The sequence below is a fragment of the Hyaena hyaena genome, unplaced genomic scaffold (assembly GCF_003009895.1).
Source record: "Hyaena hyaena isolate Hyena2069 unplaced genomic scaffold, ASM300989v1 scaffold_286, whole genome shotgun sequence".
Classification (NCBI taxonomy): Eukaryota; Metazoa; Chordata; class Mammalia; order Carnivora; family Hyaenidae; genus Hyaena; species Hyaena hyaena.
Window position 1 is genome coordinate 799,260 of NW_024080918.1, and position 12,660 is coordinate 811,919.

At 37.2% G+C, this 12,660-nt stretch overlaps 1 protein-coding gene across 1 annotated transcript in view; it reads right to left on the reverse strand.

Moving 5' to 3' along the window:
• Positions 1-12,660, reverse strand: part of DNAI3 (dynein axonemal intermediate chain 3) — a 71,670-nt gene that overhangs the window by 10,980 nt on the left and 48,030 nt on the right. The window contains exons 16-18 of the mRNA XM_039246898.1: positions 11,761-11,848; positions 4,280-4,410; positions 2,454-2,517 (exon numbers count right to left, since the gene is read on the reverse strand). Of these exons, the coding sequence (XP_039102829.1) occupies positions 2,454-2,517; positions 4,280-4,410; positions 11,761-11,848 (283 nt within the window). The remainder of the gene's footprint in view (positions 1-2,453; positions 2,518-4,279; positions 4,411-11,760; positions 11,849-12,660) is intronic.

The following is a 12,660-nucleotide window of genomic DNA, read 5'->3' on the forward strand; positions in this document are numbered from 1 at the left end:
AATCCCATCATACTGATAGCTATGTGAAAGCTGGATTTTTTTTCTCAGAACCCCATGGGGACATTGAGCAGAAACACACACAACCCCCTACTAAATCTTGCTCACAAAACAGAGTTTCAAAGAGGTATTTATCCACCCATATTCATAGCAGCATTATTTGCAATAGCCGAAATGTGGAAGCTACCCAACTATCCATGAACAGATGAGGGAATAAACAAAATATGACACATACGTACAATGGGATATTATTCATCCTTCCAAAAGGGCATTCCAACTTATGCTACAACACGAGTAAAACTTGAGAATATTCTGTTAAGGGAAAGAAGCCAGTCACAAAAATACTGTACAATTCCACTTATATGAGGTATCTATAGTAACCACATTCATAGAGACAAAACGTAAATGGTGGCTGCCAGAGGCTGAGGGCAGAGGGGAACAGGGAGCTGGTGATTCATGGGTGCAGAGTTTTAGTTTTACAAAATGGAAACAGCCCTGGAGATTGGTTGCACAACAATGTGAACGTACTCAATAGTACATTCTAAACTTAAAACTGTTCAGTTTTAATTTGTTAATTTAAGTTTTAATTTGTTAAATTTGTTAAGATGGCAAATTTCACACTTAGGTGTATTTTACCACAATCTAAAAATTATTCTTATTATATCTTTTCCTTCCCTTTGTCCTTTTAAGGACCTTTAGTTCCATTTAGCAATGAATATAACTGTCCTTAGGTTATTAAATGGAGTACCAGAGGCCCCAGGCCAAGTTGCTATGAGAAAATTACAATAAACAAAGAAGTAGTTTCCAAAATCATTATCTAATGCGGGATTCAGAACAGTGATGTGATTAAGAGCAGAGATTGCCTAGGTTGAAACGCTGGCAATGCTGGTGGGTACCCCAGAGGGATGCTGTGAGGATTAAGTGAACTAATCCATGGAAAGTACTTGGAAGAGTGCCTGAAACATGGCGTGTGCCCCTTTGTGAGTAGAACATATGAAATATTGTGTCAATTGTTATTTAGCCTGTGATTTGTTTTTTCGTCTTGTCACTTAGGTCATCCGGAAATTTGGTTTTATTTGGACTTCTTTATCACACATATCTCATTCGGGATAATATATCTTTCAGAACCTTCTTCTTAGAGGAGGAAATTCTCCTTCCTGACTTGTTGTTGATAAGAACATGGAGTTCCTAGCAAATCAAGAAGGACTGGGTCCCAGTAAATGCCTCATCTTTACTCAGGGACACTCCACAGTATTTATGAAAAACATTAGGCTGGTAGCTCCTAAGGAAAACACTGCCAGTTCACAGAATGCCATTAGGAAAGCAGCGCACAACTTAGAGAGTCTATACATTGACTTCCCCTGCCGTTCAACCATTAACCTATGGGAACAACAGTGTTGTTTAACTTTCCATGTTACAAAAGGCCTGACTGATGATTCTCAAGTATTTTAAAGTAATGTGGTGATTTTAAGGTATCTTTTAAGTAAGTGGTGAAAGCTATTTCTCATTTTTTTTTGCGGTGAACTAAAAGTCAAGAAATTAAAAGCAACTCTTCTTCTTCTTTACCAACCCACATCCTATTGGTCACAAAGTCCTGCCATGTTGACTGCCAGCTCTCTCTTATATTTCCTCTGCTGTGCACCCCTGCTACCATGCCCGTACTTAGTCCTCTCCATCTCTCATCTAGACTATTCCAGGTGGTCATCCTACTTCTATTGTAAGTCACACCAACAAATTAATCCAGTTCCAGCTCTCCTGCCAGAGTTTCTGATTATACTGGTGGCACCAGGATAAGGTTCAGAGCTTAGTAGGCACTCTTAGCCATTTGGACCCAATTGTCCTTCCTGGCACCTCTCCTGCTGCACTCTCTATGGGCTATGCTTTGGCTACGAGAGCTCTCTGTGTCCTAATTGTTCACTGCTCTTTTGGGCTTCCTCGTCTTTGCATTTATTATTCCTCCTACTTAGCAGGTCTTTCTCCAACTGGAAAATTGCAATCCATCCTTTAAGTTCCAGCTCAACTGTATCTCTCTTCAGTGGGGCCCTTTCTTAATAGCCCAAGAGAGCTGGTCCCTTTCTGGGTTTCCACATTACTCTGTGTTTGCTAATAACCATGGCACTAATGACAGCGTAACGTCGTCATTTGTTTACGTTTTCGACTTTTCTAATAGATTAAGGACCTCCTCTGGGGGAGAATGATATCTTGTTCATCCTTTTTTAAACGTCTATTTATTTATTTTGAGAGCGAGAGAGAGAGTGAGCACTCACACACCTGAGCAGAGGAGGGGCACAGAGAGAGGGAGAGAGAATCCCAAAGTGAGAGGCCCTCACTTTGAGTAACAAATGCAGAGACAGGACCTCAGGGGCCCGCCTCCCTCCCACTAGCAAGGCCAGGCTTACTCAGCACTTTGTTCCAAAGAATAACTTATTCATAACAGAGGAATCGTCAAAACTTACCCATCAATCGACCAGTTTCAGGGTCTCTTTCCATTTTCCAATCTGTGTATATCACTCCACCTTCCTAAAAATATTACAGGTTCTTGATGAGCACAAAGACAACTTAAGGGACTAAAGATCTCCTATTCGTGTGCTAAGATGGACTGTGTGCCCCAAACAAAAACAAAGCCACAGGCTAACATAATCAAATGGTAATTTGATACAGCGCAGGGAAGGCTCAAAAATTGTTTACATTGAACAAAAAAGGGAATTTGTTAAATTTTTATTGTCACATAGTGAAATGGAGAACACGGGCATTTATGGAGATACTCTATGTACACAAGTTCCAACTGCTGATTTTCTAAAGTTTTGTTAATCAGAAATTGTCCCCTGGACTGAAAGCTCCAGGAAGGGACCTGGTCTGACTTGTTCAGTGATTTGTTCTCAGCATGATACAAAGTCAGTATTTTTAAAATTTTGTGGAGTAAGAGGAAAAAAGGGAATATAAATTCATAATATGGTGTCATTACCTTTTAAAGTTGAGAACAGGAAGCAAAGTTCCACTTAAATAACATAACCATTAATAGTATATATTCCAGCTCTACTTATGGCCATTTTAAGGAGTGGGGAAGTCACGGGGACCTGCTGTAAAGAAGGGACAGAAACAACCACACAAAGGGAAAAGACGCAGAACCAGTGAACGGCAGAGGTGGCAGAGGTTTAGAGAAAGCATTTAGTCGCATGCCTGGTTTTATAGAAGGAGCACAGAGGCCGAGAGAGGTGAAACAATGTAGTCAAGGTTGCCCAGACGCAGTCTCCTAATTCCAATGTTTTTCTCACTGGATAGTAAGAGGAAAACACAGAGAAAGGGGTCTAAAAAGAGGGATTGAGGGGACTCGAAGGATGGCTTGGGACGCGTAGGCACAGACCCTGCCATATAGAAAATGTCCAAGAAATATAAGTCTACTTTGGTTATTATAATAAGTGCCAAAAAAGGGCAGTCATTATAATTATTATATCCAGTTGTTACTTTTGAATTGAGTGAGTTTTGCACTCTGTTTTCTACTACATTTTGCTAGCTAACAAAACAATATATTTTCTTAATTAATCTCTAACATTTAGCATGGTTTCTTCTATATGGTGTGGGTGTTCAATAAATATTTGCAGGTTGATCAGTAAGTCATTGGTAAAGAAGGTCATACTGAATTTCATAGATTTTTTTCACATTCATCAGGAACATTTTAAATATGAATCTATGAAGTATTACAATTTTTTAAAGATTTTTTAAATTCAGTATGAATAAGTATGTTAAAATATGGGACTAGTATAGATATTGTAAGCCTTCATAAAGCAAATGTACAATACAGGTTGTAATGAAACAGAGAAGAAAAGTGGTTGCCGGGGTCTGGGGGCGGGGGGTGGGAGAAACAGGAAGAGGTTGGTAAAAGGGTACAAACTTTGAGTTGTAAGGTTAGTGAGTTCTGAGGATATAGTGTAAAACATGGTGACCACAGTATAATACTGTATTATATAGTTGAAAACTGCTAAGAGCATATAACTTAAATGTTGACACACACACACACACACACACACACACACACACGCACACAGGCACAAAGATAAATATGTGACGTGATGGATGTATTAACTAACTAGATGGGGAGGGAAGCCTTTCTCAAAATATATGTAGATCAAATCACTATGATGTACGCTTTAAATATCTTACAATTTCATGTACATTATGCCTCAGTGAAGCTGATATTGAGACTGTATATATAATGAAGACTATACATATATAAATATATATATAACATGTATAAATAAAAGAGCAGGTAATTCTAACTCACCTCTGTTCCGACAAAGAACTTTGTGCAGAAATCCTCTATAGGCTTGAGATTGTTGCCCAAGCCACCTTCCAGACTCTGGTACAGGTTCATCTCTCCTGCCTTCATTGCTTTGCTCTGGGCTGATACTTTGTCTTACAGAGGAGTATGAATAGAAGAAGCACATATTTACAGTGAAAGCCCTTTTAAAATACAGTTAGTTAATATTTTCTGCCCCTTGCCACACACATCTGCCCCATTCCCTCTTCAGTGTGGTGAACATAAGTATGAGCATCTTTGGACTTCTAATTTAGCAGTACAACACGTTTTTCAAACCAAAGTGGAGGCAGGAACCCTTGTGTGTAAGATCTGTCAAAACCTGCATTGCTGTGTGTGATTGAAGGATCTCCTGGTGGGAAGGAGGAGACCCCTCCACCTACTTTTAGGGGCTTTAAAAAGTTCTATAGCACACAGTTTAAAAAACAGTTCTACATTATTTATATCATTTCAGAATTATTTACATTAAAAATTAAACATAAAATATATCCTCCGGATTACATTACCTTTGATATTCTCAGTGAAACTCTCTAATGAGAAACTCATGTCATTTTGATTCATTTGACATCGTATGGATTTTTTTCAAATAACTCCTGATTAGACTTTTAAGTATCAGACATGATCAAACTTCAAAAAAAATAAATCCATCTAAAGTGTATTACTTGTTTTTCCTAAGTATATAGCACATGCAGGAACATAATTTAATGTTTTCTGATGAGTTCAGGTTTATTACTTAAGAACAGCAGTGATTGTACAGCATTATAACTGTAATTACACATGCAAACAGAGCATAGTTTATCTGGGGGCAAAACTTCAAACACCATCTGGAACTTCTTTCTTTTTAAAACAAAAGTCTTTTTAAAAACAAAAACGTCATCTTGTTTAAAAACAAAAGTCTTTTTATGAGCTAAGATTAATAAATGTCATTTACTGAAGCTTTGGAAAATAGAGAAAAGCATGAGGAAAATAAGAAAAATCATCCATTATCATATTTCCCAGAGATAACCACCGTTAAAATATCTCCCTACCATTACATTTCTGTGAATACATATATTCTGTGAATATATAAAGGATTTTCTTTTAATTGGGTATTTTAGCTTTTATCCTGTTTTTCTATTCTCTTAAAGATATTATCTAGGATATATTCCCACATCACTTATTAGGATTTTTTTGCTTTTAACTTTTTTATGTTTTTATTTATTTTTGAGAGACAGAGAGAGACAGCATGAGTGGGGGAGGGGCAGAGAAAGAGAGGGAGACACAGAATCTGAAGCAGGCTCCAGGCTCTGAGCTGTCAGCACAGAGCCCGAGGCAGGGCTCAAACTCACAAACAATGAGATCATAACCTGAGCCGAAGTCCCGATGCTTACCCGACTGAGTCACTCAGGTTCCCCTAGGTTTTTAAAAATGTGATATTGAATTTCTTGGAGAGGTGGTAGAGAAATATATGCTCATCAAGCCCTACTCCCCACATCTTAATATATCATCATCTAGATTATATCAACCAGGGGGATACTAACTAATGAACATCAAAACCAACCAACAAACATATAAATGAAAACTAAAATAGAAGAAAACCTCAGCTACACTAAAAATATATATACCATTAAAAAAATTATAACATAATTCTGAGTGAAAAACAATTTTGATTTTGTTGGTACAGTCAACCAGTGCTTCCTCTGTTAAGGATCTACATGCTTTGGGCAGTCTCCCTTCCCAAAAGATAAGACATCATAAACAAGTAGCACGGTAAGCCAAACATAAAACCAGACTTGTAAATAGTTGTACTACAAAGTGTCAATCAACAGTTCAAGAAATAACTAGGTACAGCTAATCACATTGTTCCTACTAAAAGATATTATTCATAATCCATTTAGCACGAGGAAAAAGGCATTTTGCATCTGTTTAATATAGAAAATTAAAATCATTAAAATATTTATTTCAAATTCTTCACTCTCATTTCAATAATGTATATTAATATACTAGTAGAGTAGAGCATATATATAATTAGTAAATAAATACATGGTCATTGGCAATAAATGCTCAAAAATTTTTCTTGAGGGGGTTCAAGATGGAGAAGTCTGGAGCTCTCTGGTCTAACAAGGAGAGCCAAGAGCCTCATCCAGAGGTCACTACTGGTAACACAAAGGAAGAGGCAAATGTGATATGTGCTATAAGGAAAGACCTAATTCGCTTAGTGAGAGACTGGATGTAGGGAACTGAGGAGAGAGACAGGGATGACTCAAGTTGTGTTCTGGACACACGGACATTGAGGGATTAGGTTGGGTTCAAGCCCAAGAGATAGCAAGAGGCAATGTGGAGGATTTTCAGCAGTGTAAGAGTAGACCCAGTTACTGAGTGGAGTGAGGAACGAGGAAAGCATACACCTGAAATTTGAGTTTGAGGCATATCCATGCTGAGAGGGCAGCAGAAAAGAGGGCAGAGGAGAGAAACTGAAGAAATGTTAGGAAAACCACAAAAACCAAGGCAGGAGCTCTGAGAAAAGGGGCTAAGTCGATAGTGTTTAATGATGGAGAGTTAAAGTGAATGAAGCCAGAGAAAAATGTTATCATGAACTGTGTTTCCTCAGACTTGACTGGAATAACTTGCATATTTATTAAAATCAACTTCTTCCTCATGGATTTTCCATCTGTGGATTTCCATCACCAGGGCCCAGCATAATAGTAGCAGCTAACACTGAATGCTTACTACCTGATACATGCCAGGTACTGAACTGTGTGCTCTACACGCACCTTTTATTCAATCCTCACAATAACTCTTAAGGTAGTTAAGCATTAATTCTCCTTCAAGGATGACAAAGTGAGGCTCAGAGAGATTAAGTAGCTTGCCCAAGGTCTCACATATGGTGGCTTACATTTATTGTGGGGTAACAAAGAGCTGTTCTTAGAGCTGTATATGTATTAACTCACTAATACATGAGAGCTTATCTTCTCAATACTCCATGAAGTTGTTACCTTCATTATTTGCTTCCCTTATCTTCACAACTCACTTTTCAAATAAGCTTTTTTTTGTTTGTTTGTGTGCTTTAAAGTAAAGCACAGAGAGGTATAGTAATTTGACCTGGTCAAATAATAAATTGTGGCTTTGGAATTCAAACCCAAACTCCAGAATCCACATCCTTAACCACTATGCCATAGTGCTTAGGAGAATATAACGGAGGCTCTGAAGGCAATTACAGAGTAGGAATTCCAAAAAGGTTTAGAGCAAAGTCTTCTGCAACAGAATAAACAAAAAGAACATCTTAACGTGACTACTTAGAAGGGACAGACTGTTAAGGATCGAACATGGCAGGCAAAAGCCACGTAGCCTACAGCCGCTAGGTGGCAACAGAGTACCAGACTGTGAGCCTGAGAGTGCTCCCAAGAGTGTGCCAGTGGAATAGCTGAACTTGTGATTCTTGCTGGAGGGGAGGGGAAGGACAACCAATAGAGACTCAATACACAGAATATGGTCAAGAAGCATATGACCAAGTGTATTCTAGTCAGTAGGTTCAAGTCTAGCCAGAGCAGGTGGATAGCTGGCAGTGTGTCCTAAGGAGATTCAAAATAACATAATGAGATCTCAAATACAGTTCTGAGAACCGGCCATCTACACAAGAGGCTGACTACAACCACGGTAACCGCCTTTAGTGATAAGAGGCGTGTGTTAGCGAGATCCATTAGATTACCAAGTGAAATTTAATTTTCTCCAGGACTTGTGATGATAATCCCTGCCAACATGGACTTCTGAACACACGTAAAGGGATACAGCCAATTAAAGTCTCAGCTGAGAATCGAAAAACGTATGTATGTTCCTTCCCTTTGTGAACTGATTTAGCCAAATACACCATTCTCTAAGAAATATACACAAAAAAGAAAGAAAGAAAGAAAGAAAGAAAGAAAGAAAGAAAGAAAGAAAGAAAGAAAGAAAGAAAGAAAGAAAGAAAGAAAGAAAGAAAGAAAGAAGAAATATCCACTGAATGACTTCATCTGTAAAGAGAACATTCATATGATGGGGAGTATTCCTGTTTGGTGACATTTGGGGCATGTTTCAGGATTCATTTTAAATAGGCCCTCCCTTAGGTGGATGCAGTTATTTGTCTATATCAGCAGAATGTAAGCTCCATGGGAGCAGGGAATTAGCTTTTCCCAGCTATATCCTCAGAGCCTGGCACTTTGCAAGAGTTTGATCAATGTTTTCAATAAACAGATATAAAGAGATAACAGTGTAAAAATTGTTCTTTAGAGAATGAAGGGATTACAATTACTAAATCACAGCCAACTGGAGTTTATCCCAGGAATGCAGGGCTAGTTTAACATTCAGATATTCATCAAAGTAATTCGCCATATTAATAAGCTTAAAAAGAAAAAAAATGATCACCTGCAAAAATGCAGAAAAATCTTTTGACAAAATCCAACATTAATTTGTGTATAAAAGGGAACTTCTTTAAACTGACAAAGGCTTCTATGAAAACCCTACAGTGGACATCATACTTAACTGTGAAAGTCTAAGTGCTTTCTCCCTGAGATCTGGAATAAAACAAGAACACTCTCTCCTAGAGTGTTCCAGTGTAACCAGGTAAGGAAAAAAATCATACAAATCAGAAAAGAAGAAGTAAAACTGTCCTTATTTACAGATAACATTATCATCTACATAGCAAAAATCCAAATGATCTTATCATCTATTTAGAGAACCTAAAAAAATCTACATAAGCCATGATAACTAATGTGATTTTAGGAAGAGTGCAGGATACAAAATCAATACTCAAAAATCAATTATATTTTTATACACTGGTAATGATCAATCAAAAATTAAAAATTTGAAAGTACTATTTACTAGAGCACCAAAAAATGTGAAAGACTTAGAGACAAATCTATCACAAGAAGTGAAAAACCTGTACATGAAAACTATAAAATGTCACTGAGAAATTAATGACCTAAATAGAGAGATATACTGTACTTATGAGGTAAAAGACTGTATGGCAGACACTAAATTCTCATAATACTGATTTAAAGTTTTTACACAATTCCAATCAAAGTCAGAGCAGGCTTATCCAAGACAAAAGATACAATATCCACATGGGAAAGCAAAAAACCTAGAATGGTCAAAAACTATTTTGAAAAAGAGAAAAAAATTTGAAAGCACTAACTTCAAGACTAATTACAAAGCTACAGTAATCAAGACAGTGTGGTCTTGGTATAAAGATAAGACATATAGATCAATAGGACAAAATAGAGAGTTCAGAAATGGACTCACACATATTTGGACAGGTGATTTTTGACAAAGGTGCAAAAGCCATCCAGTGGAGAAGAACAGTGTCTTCAACAAATGGCACTGGAACACCACACACCAATGACCTCTGACCCATAATTTGTGCAGAGAAAAAAATTATCTCAATAAGGATCATAAACTTAGTTATAAAACTATACAACTCCTAGGAAAAAAGTAACCCAAACTTGGGTTAAATTCAAAACCAAAATCATGACCCATGAAAGAACAAACTGATAAACTGGGCTTCCTCAAAATTGAAAACTTCTGCTTTTCTCAAGACTGTGTTAAGGGAATAACACTTAATATTTCACAGACTGGGAGAAAATATTTGCAAATCATGTATCTGATAAACGACTAGTATGGAGACTATATTAAGAGCTCTGAAAACTCCATGATAAGAAAATAAACAGCACAACTAAAAAATAGATCAAAGATATGGACACTTAACCAAAGAAGATACATAGATAAGTAGAAAACAATACATGCAAATATATTCAACATCTTTAGTCATTAGGTAAATGTGATAGAAAGCAGATCAGTGGTGGTCTGGGGTGTGGAGGTGGGAGAGGTGCTGGAGGGTGGGGTTACAAAGGGCATCTTTATATGGGTCACCTTCAGGAAGTGATGGATATATTCATTATCTCGATTATAATGATGGTTCCATGGGTTTTTAATATGTCAAAACGTGTCAGAAGATGCAGTGATATCCTTACAATTGGATAAAAGCAGTAACATCCTCGTGATCATCTTTTTTCATTAATTTAAAAAGTAAAAGTAAGGTACTTAATGAGTTATTCTTATAAGTTACATTAACCTCTCTCAGTTTTGGTTTCCTTAATTATAAAATGGTAATGAAACCCCCGGCTTGCAGGATTGTCATGATCATTGGTATCTGTTTTACTCACTGTTGCACTCCTGGGGCCTGGCATAAAATGAGAGTTTTATAAATAACTGTCAATGAATGAAACCATGTGTAATATTAATTAGCACAATACCTGACTCCTGGCTCAAATTCAATAAATTGTAGCCAACAGCTGAATACAAAGAAGTAGAGAAGAGAACCCGCCTTCGATTCCCTCTGGAATGAAGCAGGCCCAAATACATTAAAAAAAAAAAAAAAAAAAAACCTGCAATGTTTTAATACTGCTTAGAAAATGTCCATAAAAATATAGTGATTCCTTTTTTTTTTTTTTTTTAAAGTATGAGTTGTATCCATGAAAACACACAGTTTCAAAGTGAGTTTGGCCCAAGCTGGGTATTAAATGTATAATATGTTTGTCTGAGATATCTATCATTTAACTGAACATTCAACAATTTGTAAATGGAAATTCATTTGATAAGGCAAATATTTGGAAAGTCCTTCAGTTCCTAGCGATTCTTGTACATTTCATTATGCATTGCTCTCAACCTGCAATATTCATGCATACCTTTATTTTAATAGCTTTGACATTTATATGCATACACTTCAATTATTTCCACAAAGGTGTATGGGTTGAGTTGAGGTAGATTAAAAAGTCAATTGTTATTTCTCTATTCTGTTTTATTGTGGTGCTTTACAAATATTAATTTTTTATTCTGATTAGGATTGGTAATTTCTTACATTTCATAATTTATTTTGCTAGACTCAAGATATATTCCATTCTATGCCATTATTCTTTGAGCACACACATACTTATTAAGACAGCTTTGTAAAGTTTTTTAATGAGTTTTTAAACATATATAAATGTACTCAATAAATGTTTATGAAACTAAACTGAACTGAAATCTTTCAAATCTTTGTGTGTGGTTAGGCAATTTTAGTGGGGTTGGCTATAGTTATAATAGCCTTTATAAAGTTCCATATTGGAGGGTTTGATTTTCTGTACTCCTTTTACAAATCAGACTATCTTAGCAGCTATCTAACTCACTGTAGACATAAGGAACCATTAATACTCAAACTTTTACATGCCTTTTAAAAATGTTTTTTATTTATTTTTAGAGAGGGAGGGAGAGAGAGAATGACTGGGGGAGGGGCAGAGAGAGGGAGGTGAAGAGGACCCTAGCGGGCTCCACACTGTCAGCCCAGAGCCCAACCCCTAAAATCATGACCTGAACCTAAACCAAGAGTCAGTCACTCAACAGTCCACCCAGCCACTCAGGCGTGCCAACTTGCCTTTTTAATAAGGAAAGACAGTTACCTTGTGCTTTGTAAAGGAGATTGTCCTCACTCAGGCTGACCTTGGTTGGGCAGTGGTCTAAACTCGTTTCACCTTTAGACAGCCTTATCTTTTGGGAGAACATACAAGAAAGATGATTTCTATATATCCTATGGGTGATTTATTCTTGCTTTTCCCTCCCTCCCCCGACGGCAGCTTCCCACCTCCCTCCCCTTGTTCCTTTTCCATTCTCTCTCAGACTTCTAGTTGCTTTTCCCCTTGGGACGGTGCTTAAACCATGGTTTCTAAAACCCTATGACCCAAGGGCACTTCTCCAGGAGCTCATTTCCAGATCCCAGGCTCACATAAGTAATTTCTGAAAATATTGTGTATTCTGTTTCATAATACATCCTTTTTGGTTTTAATATAAGATAATGGCTTATTCTCCTGTTGCCTAAATCTTTCATTTAAAGGAACCTCCAGAAAGTTGTGTGGGGTCTTGTCATCTGCCTGGTGCTGCTGAGTCCTCCTAGGGAGTCACGTGCCCCTGAGCTCCAGAAGTGGCCCTGGGTCTGCACCAGAACGGGATGTTTTTCCCTCAGAGTGTCTGTCCCACGTTTCTTCTTCAGGATGCTTGTCCACATGCTTCCAATTACTCTCAGGTGAGTTTATGTTTGCTCAGTTGTTTTTAAACTATTTACAGCTTAGTAACTCCTACCGCAGAAAATTCCTAATCCTCTCTACTTTCTAATTTCTAATCCCAGCTGTTTCAGGAATATTCTCACCCCTCTGTGCCCTCTCTTCTATTTGGAGCAAATATATAATAATGTAATGTAATAATGATACTTGTACAACAAAGGAAAAAAGTATTAAGTTTGGAATTAGAGCTAGACATTCTAAAAAAGGAGAGTCATCAATATCAGAAGCCCTTTCATACTTTCC